The sequence below is a fragment of the Taudactylus pleione genome, unplaced genomic scaffold, assembly GCF_031769625.1.
Source record: "Taudactylus pleione unplaced genomic scaffold, aTauple2 ptg000391l, whole genome shotgun sequence".
In the NCBI taxonomy this organism is placed as follows: Eukaryota; Metazoa; Chordata; class Amphibia; order Anura; family Myobatrachidae; genus Taudactylus; species Taudactylus pleione.
The window spans coordinates 16,804,002-16,820,144 of record NW_028284792.1 but is presented as its reverse complement, the minus strand read 5'-3'; the positions used below and the strand labels follow the sequence as shown (position 1 = coordinate 16,820,144).

At 41.4% G+C, this 16,143-nt stretch overlaps 1 protein-coding gene and 1 pseudogene across 1 annotated transcript in view; one reads left to right on the top strand and one right to left on the bottom strand.

Annotated features, from left to right (window-relative positions):
• Positions 1–16,143, bottom strand: part of LOC148507599 (multidrug and toxin extrusion protein 2-like) — a 156,312-nt gene that overhangs the window by 101,053 nt on the left and 39,116 nt on the right. Inside the window, exon 5 of the mRNA XM_088445879.1 lies at positions 5,071–5,115. Within this exon, the coding sequence (XP_088302005.1) occupies positions 5,071–5,115 (45 nt within the window). The remainder of the gene's footprint in view (positions 1–5,070; positions 5,116–16,143) is intronic.
• Positions 11,629–12,291, top strand: LOC148507600 (N-alpha-acetyltransferase 40 pseudogene; annotated as a pseudogene).

The following is a 16,143-nucleotide window of genomic DNA, read 5'->3' as shown; positions in this document are numbered from 1 at the left end:
TCTTCTAAAATTAAACGTTGGTTTACCTATTACAGTATATTGTAAATATTGAATTCTAAAATCTTTTTTTGAACTAAGCCTGCACATGATAATAGAAATTACCTGCAATACTGACATGGTGCATTTTAATCAGATATGTTTTTTAGATGTGATATGTCTTTTGTTTATTTGTGTCTTTATTTTACCGCTTTATAGTAAAACACTGGATATCTCTCAATGAATTCCTTCACATCACTGTCTAGCACCTCTTCTCTAATAGCTACGTTTATGCATTATTATTAGTTTATTTTAGAAATACCATAATATAAGTTAAGTTTTACCTATAGTCCCTTCAGAAAGAACTGTATGAGCTGCATCAGCAACTTCAGTAGCTTTTTATGCTCCATATGAAGTCTGTCCTTATCTGGCTGCGGCATAAATTCTATACTGCCATCAAGCCCACAATAGGGTCAAGTGTCTTCTTGAACCCTCTGGTGTTAAATGTTTGAACCCCCTGGATGTTGCTAATGCATTTTCTAAGTATTATGCCCAGCTATACAAATTGCGGGATGATCAATCTACTCCTCCACTGTCTGTGGGCTCTATATCTTCTTTCCTCAAGGGCTTCCCTCCCCGTCACTAGACCACTTTGAATGCACCAGCTTGTTGTGGTTTGATTTGAACACTGTTTGTTTTATTAATATTGACTATTTAATTATTTTATTATATTTTTTATATACTTTTTATTATTATTATTATTATTATTATTATTATTATTATTTATGTCCATAAATATATAAAAACAATATTTCACTTGGTATTATGATTGTCATCATACACATTAATCACAATATATCATGAATCAAATTTGAATATGGGGGAATATGCTAATAATTATCATGAATAACAAATGATTATCACTCAGTATGGATATAACACCAATTTTTGGAATTTTTTTAATTTTTTGTATGAGTTTTTATATGCAATATGGATCACTAGGTTTTTATTAATGGCTATCACAAGTATAATATATGTAGGGATATTCACGATAATGTTTACTATTATATTAATTTATAGATAGATCATGTTAAGTATATGCTAGTATATGTAATAGACAACAGAATAATTTATAATAGTTCACATTTAGGATGGTAATAATTTTGATTGAAGTGTAATCATTTATTTATGTATATATTTTTATATATATATATATATATATGTATATTTATTTTATTATATTAAATAACAATGTTTATTATTTATTAATCTTCATAATTATGTATAGGTTTAGAAGATGGTATATATAACAACTAATAGGATTACTGTAATGCCCAATAGAATAGACACCTGGGGAATTATAACTGATGCATATCTAGATAATATGTAACAATAGAATGCCATATAATAAGAAAGCCAATATTTATGTGCAGGATAAAGATTATATGTATACTGTACCCCTGTTGTTATTGAGACATTAAAACAAAATTACCAATTGATGAAGGGAAGATGCTGTGATGTTAGATGTGAGACAATTCTTTAGTACTTCTATGTTTACTATAGCTGTTATCACTATACGAGATTCAGCCAATGAGGGGGCTGACAGGCAAGTCTGATTGGCTCTGGAGAGAGTCAATCAGGAAGGCTAAAGCTGATTGGCTGTAAGAGATGCCAATTAGCTAAGACACTGTCTGATTGGTGGGATATCGTTATAAAAGATCTGTCAACCGGGGAAAGGGTTGACCCTATGAATCAGCTGTTAAGCGAAACGCGCATCAGGGAGACACGCGACACACGCTGCTGGCGTGTTTATTATGATTATTATTATTATCCTTTATGTATATGGCACCATAAGGGTTCTGCAGTGCCTAACAAGTACAAAAACAAAGTACAGAAACAGTACATAAACAGTTGAACAGAACAAGAAAACACTGACATACAGTATAAGACATTGCAGGACAAGTACATGGTATATAAACATTGCTGCAACAGTAGCAGGATGGCAAAAGTCGAGGGTTAGGTGCTGTTATAAGGAGTATAGAGTAGATAATATAAGCACATGAGGGAAGAGGGCCCTGCTCGTGAGAGCTTACATTCTAAAGGGAAAGGGCATACAGACAGGGGTGACACAGATGGTAGACAGTGAGCATGGGACAGAGGGTTAGGATGACAGATGGGTGGATTCCAGTTTTACATTATGTGAGCAAGTAAGATGGAGTAAGATTTACACCTCTGACATTCTACTTTATGTGACAGTATTTGTAAGTGTCTGTGGAAAGCCATGGTTGTTACTGTATGGTTAAGGTGTGAACCAGCAGTCTCAGGTAAATGTAGAAATTGGTGAAAGTAGTTGTTGTAAAGAGATGTTCAGATGTAAAATAATGATAAGTAGTGATAGAGTGTGGATTCCATAAGGTACATTTATTGATTTGGAGGGTGATAGGGGACACATGGGGTTTGCAGGGTATTTATTCCATATTAAAACCGCTGTGTGTTTGTGTGGGGCCTAGATTTGGTGATATGTCACCAGATAATAAAAGCAGAAGGATAGAGAAGTACTGTAGATATAGTTGTAAAGGTTTTTTATAGTGACACAATGAGGTTGTAATAGTCAATGTACGGTATGATGAAAAGAAAGCTCATGAATTTTATTCATGAGGAGGGGAGTGAATCAGTTCGGTTGCAATGAGCACAGAGAGGTGATATCCAGGGAGAGTTAAGGATGTTATATCCTTAGAGAAAATATAAAGAATAGTTTTGATGAAAAGAAATGTGTAGTACATGGTGAGTATTAGTTTTGTTACTTTAAAACTGATTTCCTTAAAATTTGTCGAAATCTGAAATTAACTTTGATGTTGGCCAATGTTTGTTCAACTGTTTGATTAATTGTTATGTAATCACACTTTGTGCCTTTAACACTTGGTGCTTTTAACCCCAGCTGCAAACAGCCCCAGCTGCCCCTATACTGAATATAAAGGAGTTGTATCCTTGATTAAGACAGGCTACATCTGATTCAATTGGTCTGCTGATCAAAGGAGATAACTTGCTCTGAGTTGGAGCAAAAACCAGGCCAGATATATACCATAAACTATGCTTCACTGAACAATATAGACTACACATGTAAAAACAAATCTATGCAAGAGATGAAATATCACATACATTTAAAAACTGCACATGATTGCATGAAGGTCTATGTAGAGTATATATGCAGTAGGCAGGATGAGAGATGATATATCACATACCTGAGGGATGAAATGAAATAAGATTGATCTAACTCCCTCCGTACAAGTTAAAATTTTTAACTAATCACACATGTATATGCAAGAGTATATGCATGTCTATACCATAGTGGTGATATGAGCAGTATGTACAAGGCTATGGGTAACGGTGTCAGAATGGGAAGTTATTAATTGCTAATGCTGATAATGATATCGCTATGGCTAGAAACTAATTCCTATACTTGTACTTGCAGTGCTGTAGAATATGTATGCACTTCATTTGGAAACAGTGTAATGAGCAAATACTAAATGGCAACAAGAAAGACACTGTGTCTACATGTAAAAGACAGAATCATACAATAATTTAATAATAGCACTCATAGCCTCTAATAATTATAGGGGTGAAACTGAGCTATATATAAAAGAGAATTAGTCTAGGTACTGGATACATATGGAAATAGCGAGATACACTATCTAACTGAAACATAACAGTATGCCTGACTAATTACAATAGTCATATGTTCTTTCATTTTAAAGGATACATGTAACGATGCGTATGATACTGTTGAATATATTTTCACACTAGCCGACTAATTAATCCCTAGTTGCCAAATATATATAATGTAACCATCCTAATAGCTACCGTTTATGAGGATTAAAAGAGGATTGTATTGGCAATAAAATTGGATCCTGCTGGGAAATCACTATATAATTAGAACCACTACTGCTCCTTTTGTGATTACTTTTTTCCCATATTGGAATAATCCGACGCATCCATACGGTTAATAATTAACACAAGTCACCATGGTTAAACAACATTGTGATGTTTAATTAATATCATAAACTGTACTTGTCTCCAGGAGTCAATCTTAATAAAGGACCCTCTATAAGGTTTATTACATACCATAACAACATATGGTATGATATTACATTATAACTGGGGGACGTCGTTCATGTGTGAAATAACGAGGAGGTAATATTGAATAATAGGTGTTTTGAGATCATCAAATTATTTTATTTTCACCTTTACTTTATGTTTCACTAAATTGATTTTTAATTCTATATTTCGCTGGCGTTATTTTAGATAGTTAAATCGTTAAAAGTTATATTTTAACCTCATGTCATATTCCTAACTAGCTGTAATATCTCCAGATTACTCATATTAAGGTTCGTGAGTGCCCCTTATAGGAATACTTTTCTTTCTAGTACCCAATTGCATTTATTATTCCTGGGTGCACCTCCCTATTGTAATAACTGAAATTATACAAGCATAATAGGTGTGGGTATTTTGTTTTGCTTTCCACTTTGAATGCTCCCTGGTCCTTTAAGAAAATCTAAGACTATATTAAATCTCTTCCTATGGAAAAAAAAACCCTGGTCCCAATGGTTATATAAATGCCTCTATAGCGCCTTTGATGACACCATAGCTCACATTCTGGTTCAGCTTTATAATGAAGTTACCAAGACCGGCAAATTTCAGGCAGAAATGGTAGAGGCTTAGATCATAATGATACCGAAGCCAATTTCATGGCTAATTGTTTAAATCCCTTACTCCCCCAAATAATCTATCCAGAACAGGTAGGTTTTCATCCTTAGTAGCCAGGCCCCAGACAACACATGCATGGTTCTTGAACTAGTGGACCTGATGACAAACTCGCTGATGGAGCTAGTCCTCCTCTCCATAGATCTAGCTAGATGCGTGCATTGGGGGTATATGCCTCAGGTAGTTGCCAAATTTGGTTTGCAGGGTGTAATTTTCAGCTCCATTTCTGCTTTGCATGAAGGCATATCTGCCAGAATCTCTAGCAATGGTTTAAAACTCTATAAAACTAACACAATCAATACCATAATATATATATAATAATGTTCATTTTACCTGGTTTTGTAAATATTTTGCTAGTAGCTGTTGAAGAAAAACTGCCTGTAACAATGATAAAATGCATGTTAAGTGAAAGTTAGAACATACAATGCACACAGAACACAGATATAAAACTTTAAAAGTAAAACTACAAAAATCTAAATTGCACTCTAACCTAAACCTAACTAAACCACTAAATAAAATGTAGAAACTAACTTACAATCAAATGACAATAACAATAAAATAGCAGGGTCTTAGTAGGGTTTTAAGTTAATATTCATGCACTTGTCTTTGCATTGTCTTGAACTTTAAGTCATTGTTCTCTTGTCATGCTGAATTGTTTATGTATTTTGTTAGGCGCTGCGGAACCCTTGTGGCACCATATAAATAAAGGATAATAATAATATTCATACAGACAACTATTTCTCAATTTATTTTTATAGCCCTTTCACCTTCACCCTACTTGCTAGAAGACACTAACATCCTGTTAACTACAGTGTCCAATGATCTTTTGGCTATTACCAGTGATGGTCATTAATTTTTCAGGACATCTTTTCTGCCTTACACATCCAAGTGGTCAGATATGACTAGGCGTGGCAACAGGTAGGTACAAAGGACACACTTGTACAGTACCCCAAGATTCTGAGGGGCCTCTTCCACTTAGGGTCAAAGTCCACTCCATCTGCCCCCCACGCCAGTGCTTTACTGACTGCTGCACTACCTGTGCCACTGCACTATCCACCAGGCCACAAGCATATAGGGAAAGCCCTTTCACCAAAGTTTTTCCCTTTTTTGGTGACGCAGCATGTGTGACATCATGATGTCACACACAGAATTGAAGAAGAGCTGTGAAGAGTAGCAGGCAGAAGACAAAGATGGTAAGTATTGCTTGCCACTACAGCAAAATAGGAGGTTAAGGTTGGAGAGACACAGGGGTAAATTTACTAAGATGGGAGTTATATTTAAAAAGTGATGTTGCCCATAGCAACCAATCAGATTCTACTTCTCATTTATCTAGCACCTTCTAGATGATAATACCTGGAATCTGATTGGTGTCACGTCCGTTGTGGAGAATTCCCCTTTGGAGGGAGTGAAAGCTGAAGTCCCGGGTTGAGGGAGGTATCGGAGGCGTGGGGCCTGTATATGTGATCTCCTCATCCACGGATGTCAGACGATGACGACACCAGTCCAAAGGCGCAGAGTCTAACCAGCCGGGAGGTGTTCACCAGTGACCCCACCAATCAGGATATGGGTTTAGCTGCACCCAACTGGCAGGTCACGGCCCTTTGGACTGGTGTCTGATACCATGGGAATAGAGATAGATATAAATGGCCCAGGAGATATACTTCTAAAAAGAAGCACCAATACAGGAGATAACTACTTGTATTATATTGCTGATAGTACTAGGTGTCCTGTGATGAGAAGGAGAGCACTCGAGAGTTGTACACTGGAGAGGGAGTCTTGATGCAAACTGCGTAGAAAGATGCTATAACTTGTACACCAAAAAGGGGTCCTTGATGCAAAGCTGCGTCGAGATAGGCACATATACTGATATACCAAAAGGGGTTCTTGACACACTCCTGCGTTGGATTCCGTTATTAGTAATGTATGCTGGCAAGATGATAACGCACAGATACACTGAGAGTAGATATAGCTGGCACACAGGCTAGATGTACTGCATGCACTGTTGCACGGAAGTTGGTATAGAGGCACACAGGCTAGATGTTACTGGACGCACTGTTGCACAAATCTGTCACTGGTTTCACAAGTAATCACAGAGGAACCTGGAATGATGTAACAGCAAAGATACACTCAGAAGCGACAACGTTGCACAGGCAACTTCCTGCTGTCCGGAGGCTGGCTATTTACCCAGCAGTAAGCAGATCATTGGCAGACAGCGTCAGCTGACTACCACATGCTACCATTGGCTACAGGGTAGTCAGGTGATGCAAACTGTCATGACTGCGTCCATGACGGCGACCGCAGTAACCAAGGCACAGCACAGCTCAAGGCAGTCTACCTGGCTCTAGGAATAATACTCAGCACATCACCCTCCGCCGCACCCGGCGTCTGACACGCAAGTGACCAGGGGAAGCCAACGCTGGGGTGAGTAACGGCCGATCCTAGACCGCAACCTGACAATTGGTTGCTATGGGCGACATCACTTCTTAATAGAACTCCCATCTTAGTAAATTTACCCCACACAGTGTCAGATTTTGTATTTGATGTGGGCACAGAACTGGGACCCCTAGACATTGTTGGTGAGAACTGGAGTGGGTAAAACTAGGTGCACAGATGATGCTTTTATTCATTAGTTGAAGCCCACAGAAATAATGGCAGGACATATTAAACCTAAGTAGAGGCACTGCCTGCAGTGGCAAACGCAGGATTTTGAAAGAGGGGTTTCCAATAAAAAAAAAATCTAACCACAATAAATGTTCCCTATATATGTATTTATGTATTTAATGGACAGTTTCGCATTACACAAACAATGACATAGACATGCACACAGACACAAACTGGCACAGACACGCACACACATACTGACACAGACACACATATTGAAAAAGACCACTTTCACTTAAAAACATGAGTGCAGGCAAATTGAATGCAGGTAAATAAGTACACCATCATTTATTAAAGATCCTTCACCCCTCCCACAGCCGGCACCACCAACATGTGATACACACATGTGCTGCTACAGGAGAGAGCTCCGGCAATAAAATCAGTGAGTGGGGGTATGGAATATTGACTTGAATGGCCTTGAATCTGGGGAACACTTAGAACCCTAAAAGCTTTAGGGATTTTGATAATGTGAAATCAATTTTAGATACTTTTTAACACTATATGGGATAAAAGAAACCATATTATATTATAGAAAGTTATCCTACCTGTGTTCATACCATCCACCTGTTCCCCATATCAGTTTTATTTCCCCTTTCTATAATGTCTCACATGTTACCTCTGCTCCTCTTCCATCCCTTACTTATTTACCCCTTGCACCTCTCATATCTTCCTCTCCTCTACCATCCCTTACTTCCCTCTCCTCTTCCATCCCTTACTTATTTACCCCTTGCACCTCTATCCCTCACTCAGGCGGCAGCAGCCATGTACACACATGGTGCCTGCAGCTCACTCACCTTCCCCAGGATATTATAGGCAGCTGGGAGCGGCTCCCTACCTCCGCTGGAGTCCTATGTAAGTGACCCTTGGGGCTGGGGAGAACGGAGGAAGATTCCCCGCAGCACTGAGCACAGTCACGGCGGTCACTGACCTAGAGATGGCTGCTCCCGTAAACGCATCCAGCAGTCACGTCACCTGACAGCCGGGGCTCCGGGAGCGGGTTTCCGCACACGGCACCTGGCTGCCCCTACAGCAGTATTATGGGGGCACCCCCACCTACGTCCCGGCACTGGCCTTGCAATTGTGGACAGTGTGGCAGGCGCTGTCATCCGATCACGGTGCACCGGTCTATGGGAACTGACAGGGAGGGGCTTGCTCGCTGCAGCTCCCCCTACAGCCAGCCCAGGCAGTGTCTCTTTACCAAAAAATAATAATATTTTGTTCAGCTGCTTGCTGGCTACATGCGTACACTCGCACCCAGCATATGCAAATTCGGCTAAGTGAAGGCACGGCAGGCGATCGCACGGCAAGGCATAAGAATGCCCACTATGTCTTGGCATGCAATCGCTCTGTGTATGTAGATGCCCACAAGCCTGTCTTAAGATGCCCACTTGCGCACGTCATCTCCAGGAAGTGTATGCAACCATCAGTACATCGTGTACCATCGGAAGCGAACGCAGCGCTTGTTGTTGACTATACCCTGCCACAAGCACTGCGATCACTTCAGTGTGAAATACAACCAGGTGACGTGTACTATAACACTGCCTGTTAATTATGCACGCCTCTGAAACAGCGTTGAGACGCTCAGGCACGCCTGTGTTCACACCTCCACTCCCCCATTTCTAGCAGCCAGTCCCTGTCACCACCCACAAACGGCTTCTCCTGTCACTCACTCTGCTGGGCAGTCGATGCGCAATGAGCGAACGCTTCCCGATCTTTCACACTGGTTTGTGCACTACAATGCGTTTTTATGCGAGGAAAGCAACAATCGGCCTGCTATGAGCGAACTCATCCTAGCGAGCGGATCTGAATCAGGTCTTGAGTTCCTGCTGAAAAATATCACTGATTATTATTAATGTTATTATTATTTATTTTATTTATACAGTGCCACAAGTGTATGCAGCGCCATACACTGTGACAGGATATTAAAGCATAATATACAATGGCATAGCATACTACAGTATAAGAACATAGTATAATATCACACCACATGGGCAATGGTATGGCAACTTGCTAACACTAGCAGGAGTTGCAGGTGTAAATCAAATCAGTATTCAGTGATCCTGTACCCAATGTATGGCAAAACAGACAGAGAGAGAGGGACAAAGGCCCTCATTCAGAGCCGTACGCTCTGAGCAGAGCGCACGCTCTGAATGAGGGCCGCCATCCATAATTCTGGAGCGTCCAGCCTATACGAGCGTGCAGTTTGATGGCCGCGATGGTCGTGACCATCGCGACCATCGAAACTGCGAGCCGGAGCCTGCGGTTGAGGTTTTCAACCGCAAGGCCCGGAGTGATTTTGGCTCTATCAGAGCCAAAATCACTCCCACTGACATCACTAGTGATGTCAGTGGGCCGGCTTCTGACGGTAGGCGTTCCCTTGGGTACGCCCCCGTCAGGGAGGCATGCCCCCGGCATGCCCACCAAAGGGGGCGTGCTGTCAATCAACATCGACAGCACGCCCCCTTTGATCAGACACAACGAGCGAAGGACTTTCCTTCGCTCGTCGCGTCTGGCGCATGCGCACGACGGAGCTCCCGCCATCGTGCGCATGCGCAGTGCACAACATCGACCCACTTGTGAGCGGACAGCCGCTTGCGAGTGGGTCTGAATTAGGCCCAAGGAGACTAATGAGCCAAACATCGGTGACATGGAGTGTCATAGGGAAGAACAAGATGGAGGAGGGCTCTGCCTGTAACAGCTTTCATGTTAAGGGGAGCAGAAGGAAGATTAGGTCAAAGCAGATCACAGAAATTTAGATTTAGGTTTGGGGCAAAATAAGTAAAAAAATTTCAGAAAAGAGGAGTGAGGTAGTGAAATGATAAATGGGTAAAACAATCAAACAAGCCAAAACTCAGAACAGTAAAAGTAGTCGGCAACAAACAACAGTGAGGTAAAAAAAAGACATGAGTGAGGTTGTAGATCCCTCCCCCCTTGATTTATAGCACATGCACAGAAGATACGGCACAGAGGGGCCTATTCATCAAACGATAAATGCCGAAGTAACCAATGCGAAAATGCTAGTTTCTGTGTATTTTAGTTACCAGGCCAATCATCATGAGGGGTCCCAAATGGACCATCTGAGTTTGCTTCCGAGAACAAGCGCCATCTTCAAATGGCACTTGTTCTCTGATCCTCGCTCCTTCCTTTGGGAAGGTGGTCTGGGAAGCAAAGAGGGAATCCGAGCGGATCCCTCCGCTGCCTCCCCACTACCTCCCCAGCGGCTTTGTGCATGCGTGCCCTCGGGTCACACATGCGTAGCCGGGCCGATGGGGAGGAGATAAGTACTAACCGAGGGGACAGCTGCTTTTTGGAGCAGCTGTCCCCACACCGGAGCATTAATAAATTGCTCCAGTGTCAAGTTCCCCCGCTGCAAGTTGGATACTTAAGTATCCCTCGCAGCAAGATCAATACTTACTCATTGGGGGCCATATGTCCTACGATGATTAATAGACCCCAAAGTCTTAGCATGTTCTGCGCATGCACCATGTTTTAAAAGAATGGCCAATAGTACGACTTTGTAATGGGTGTAGTGCTCCCTCTGACCCAGGGGACCTCTATACATTGCATACTCTGCATCCATTTATAGCTATATGGGTGTACGCTCATCCTCATGGTTTGGTTTTGGATCTGCATCTCCCTCGTGTTTTGGATCTGGATTTGGTTTTGGCAAAACCGCCCTTGCGTGTTTTGGTTTTGGATCTGTATTTTTTCTAAAAATCATGAAAACAGCTAAAATCACATAATTTGGGCCTGTTTTTGTTCCTACAGTATTATTACCCTCAATAACATTTATTTCCAGTCTTTTCCAGTCAATTTTGACCACCTCACAGCTCACAATATTGGTTTCATCCAGTTTAGGCCAAAAGTTTGCATCCAGCTAGCTAGCTTATTAAGCTAAGCGATAGCAGTGGGCGGCACTAACATGTGGTTGTTCAGCTTCCAACATGGCACAGAGTGGCACTGCAGTGGTAGACAGGATGGCAATTTAATAAACTATACGTCCCCTAGGAAGTTTAAAAACCAAGAATGTTTTCATTAACTAGGTCAGAGGCCCGAGGGAGTTGGAATATTTTATGGACTGAAGACAAGCAAAGGATGGAAGTATTGATTCTTAAATAAATGTATGAACTTCTTCACCCCATCCAGCACTGAACCAGGCTTCAGAGTATTATGTCATCAGCTATGTCAAGGGGAGGAAGTCTGTATGGGCAAAAGACAAAAAAACACCAAGAGGAACATCCTTCAATGGCAGCTGTGTGTGCCAAGGTGCAAGCGGTCCATCAGCTGGGTGACCCTTTGGGAGCCTTTCCAGTCTTCAAGAAGTGTGACAGAAATGGGTTGAATTTGTCTGTAGAGTGCTGCAGAGTAACAGATTTGGACCAGAAGACTCTATACTGGGCATTTGTACTCACAAAGACAAATATGCAGCTGCTATATGAACAGAGCGAGTGGGGATGGAAGGATAGGGAAAAGCGTGAAGAGCTGACAGATGAACGTGCCTGGTATCTTATTGCCAGAGATGAGCTTTCTGTGCCTGTTGCTTTTGTGCACTTCAGATTTGATGTGGAGTGCGGGGATGAGGTCCTTTATTGTTATGAGGTGCAGTTGGAGATCCGTGTCCGCAGAAAAGGATTGGGGAAATTCCTGGTACAAATCTTACAATTGATGGCAAATAGCATGCAGATGAAGAAAGTCATGCTTACAGTGTTCAAACACAATCACGGTGCTTACTAATTCGTCAGAGGTGCTTTACAGTTTGAGATAGACGAGACCTCTCCCAGTGTATAGGGGTGCTGCAGTGATGATTGCATGTATGAGATTCTGAGCCACAAGACAAAGTTTGGAGACACTACCCATTCACATTCTAGACATTGTGCAGGCTGCTGCCACTGAATAAGGTAGTGGATGGACACATGGGAAATTATGGGGGGGTTTCAAGAGGACACAGCAATTGTCAATATCTTCTGTTTTGTTTTTTTTCTACTCTTCTAGTTTTTTTTTTTAAATTAAATTTAGTGATGTTTAAATACTGTGCTATTGTGCACATGCATGTGACTTACACCACCGCAAGTCCTTTGAACAGTAAATACATTCTTGTTTGAATCCAAAAAAACAAAAAAAAAAATTTGAGGGAAGATCTATGTAGGATCAAGTTCTTCAGTTTATGAAAGACATCTTTGATCTGGAGGACGTTTTTTACACATGTAATAGAAATGTGGTGGCCTTGATTGTTGAGGTGCTGCTAGTATACACTGTAAACAGACATTTACTTTGTGTTCAGGGAAGTTGTTAGTAGATATGTGTGGTTCAGTTTTACTCTGATTTACTCGGATATGTTCAGATCTCAAAAACTGCATCATATTGGCTATCCAGCTGTCATGTGTTTTGGATATCCAATAAGAGAAATCCGAACTAATCTGAACTTGCGATAATTTTGGCGAAAAGAACAGAGTAACACGAACCCGCACATATTTAGTTGTTAGGGATAATGGGACCAAGACTTGCTGTTTACATCAGAGCAAAGCAGCCTGTAGCTCTCCGGCTGAACTAGAACTCCCAGCATCTGTGATGTTCGCGGGTGTCTGAGTGGCATAACGGAGGAGCGGAGCTGCGGGACACCTGAGCGACGGGCTGGAAACACAAAACCTGGCTGGCCGACTCGTGGAGACCATAGCACCTACCTTGCTGAAGACGGAGCCGCTGACGGAGTCTTGGAGGTGTGCTCTGCTATGTGCCGTGGTTGAAGTGTAGCCGCTGTGAGTCCTTCCTGCGCTGTGAGCGGTGGATGTCCTTTTTTCGGGAGGAGGGCGGTGCTGCCGAGGGAGATTCGCAGTTGCTGCGCTGCTGATTATCCGGCTGATGGCTGAGAGAGAGCTGCCTACACAGAGCTGTGGAGACTGCTGTTCCTTACCCTCCAGGGCTGACGGCTGACCAGTCTCTGCGGGGAGATCCCATTTTGGTCCGGTGTCCTGGGTCTTTGGGTCCTTACAGGGGAGATCTGGAGTTGTGACCTCTGCTGAAAGTCCTGCCCCTCCAACTGGACATTACAAATGCACAGAAATTGAAGGGACTATTGATGTCCTTGCCCACTGAGACCCACCTTTTACTTCTCTGCAGGTTTGTATAGTGGTGATTTCTCATATAGTTTATTATATTTTCTATATGTCACTATTTTGCAAATGATTTAGCTCCTTTGATATTTTCTACCTGTATTGTGTTTCTCCAACTGCTATAAAACGTTATTATTTTTATAAAGGTTTCTCACCAAACACCACCTGCACGATAAGTGTTTTAGGTGTGGTGTCTCTTGATAACACATTGCTATCATCTACTAGTTAACCTTTGTATTTATACTGTTTCTACCTGTACTGCAATATTCAAGCAAGTTAAACGGTGACAAAACACTACTTAATTACCATATTCATTAAGCCTGACAATACCTGTCAAAATTTCTAGTTGATTGCTAATTATCTTGCTAATATATTTTGTGTCTCTCATATAGATTATTATACTCTCTATAGGTCACTATCTTGCAAGTGATTTAGCTCTTTTGTCCATATTTTCTACCTCTATTGCATTTCTCTAAATGTTATAAAACGGTATTATTCATATAGAGGTTTCTCACCAAACACCATCGGCATGATGAATGCTTAAGTGAGTGGTCTCCTGATAGCACACTGCTATCATTTAATAGTTAATTTTTGTACTTATACTGTTTCTACCTGTACTGCAGTATTCAAACAAGTTAAACGGTGACAAAGCACTATTTAATTACCATATTCATTAAGCCTGACAATACTTACCAAAACTTCTAATTGATTGCTAATTATCTTGCTAAAATATTTTGTGTTCTGATGCCACCTAGGGGCAGTGATCGATAATTTCAAGATTTTTCTTAACGGAACTTTCATAATGACTGCAGGTTGTGAATACATGTGATTACTTTCGGTGTGCAAGGGGACCTAGCCGCAGGTTTTAGTGTGTAGATTCCACTGGGAGTTAATTATCGAGGGAAGATTGCACGTTGTAATATTTACTATTAACAAAGAAAAAGTGAGAGAGAAATAATTTTTTTTTGTAAGCCTTCTAAAATGGGTAGAAATAGGCCCATGGGCAATAAATCCTCCTCCACCTCACAAGGCCTTACAGAATCCTCGTAGGGCCCTTTGGACACTTCCTGCCCTGAACAGGGAGTCGTAGTAGCCCAGACGTCTATCACAGATATGGTGGAGGCAATTTCCAGGAAACTTTTACCCCAGATTGTTAAAAAATTTGAAGTTGTGCAAACATCTCTTGACTCAGCCCTGGCACAGATTGACACTAACACCTCTCGGGTATCTGGAATGGAACAAAGGCTGAGCGATGCAGAAGACACAATTCACTCTCTACAGGTGAGCCTAGACGAATGTTCTCGTTCCTCGGGGGCTTTGGTGGAGAAACTGGACGATCTCGAGAACAGAAATAGGCGAAACAACCTGAGATTTATTGGAGTTCCTGAAACGGTGAAGGGTCAACGCCTGCTGGATTATCTTACTTCAACCCTGCCACGGGCTCTTAAAATGTCTCCTGATTTTCCCCCGCCACAGATAGAACGGGCTCATAGGATTGGTCCGGAAAGAGATAATGCGATGGGCCGACCAAGGCCAGTTATTGCCCGATTTCTGGACTATAGAACCAAAGAACAGATCCTCATGGCCTATCGGAAAGCTGCCCAATTGTATATTGATGATATCAAAATTTTAATTTTTCAGGACTCCTCTGCTTCCGTGGCTCAGAAAAGAAAAGCCTTCTCCCTGGTGTGTAGTTTCCTGGTGGAAAATAACCAACGCTTCGCCCTCCTGTTTCCTGCTAAGCTACGCGTAGAAGTGGATGACCGAACCATTTTTTTTGATGACCTTGACAAAGCTAAGGCTCACTTCCTTAATAGGCGCTCTCCCCCGAGGTCTCCAAATCAACGGCCTTGAAAAGATATGTAAGGAATATTATACTCTTAATTGTGTGGATTAACTTGCGGCTGGTCCCCGCGTTCACTGTTTACTACTGGCGTTCCTGGATGGTCCGCAAAAATGGTGTAAACTGTTACTATTGGTAGTTCTCATATCTTTTGCAATTTTTTCCTGTACTTCTCCTTTTATAAGGGGACGTGCAGAGGTTTTTGGATGGGAAAAAGGAAAAAGTAATGACTCGGAAGCACTTTCTTTAGATTTTTTATTAGTTCAAATATGCGTTGAAATTTTTGATGTTTTGTATGTACTAACTGAAATGTATTTGTTTGAATGTTTTGTCTGCCATGCGCATGGCCCCCCTGGAAATATCTTCTCGGCGGCTGGGTTTTCTTCCCTCCTAAAGGTATTGGTTAATGGCATCACCTGTACTTTCACACTCTAATGTAGATAATACTCTAAAAATGAACTCTTGGAACGTGGGAGGTCTAAATACACCCATAAAAAGGAAGAGGGTCACTACCTTTCTTAAAAAACTCAAAGCTTCTATAGAATTTTTGTAGGAGATGCATTGGAGGGCTGGAGACGATTCTACTTTGAGGGACTCCTGGATTGGTGAGTGTATTTCTGCTCCGTTTAGAAACAAATCGCGAGGAGTGGCTACTCTATTACATCGTGGCTTACAATATGTGATCCTTGATAAATACTTGGACCCAGAAGGGCGTTTCATTCTTTTAGATATTTCTATTTCTCATACTAAATATACTCTCCTGAATCTTTACGCGCCTAATACCCAGGCCGA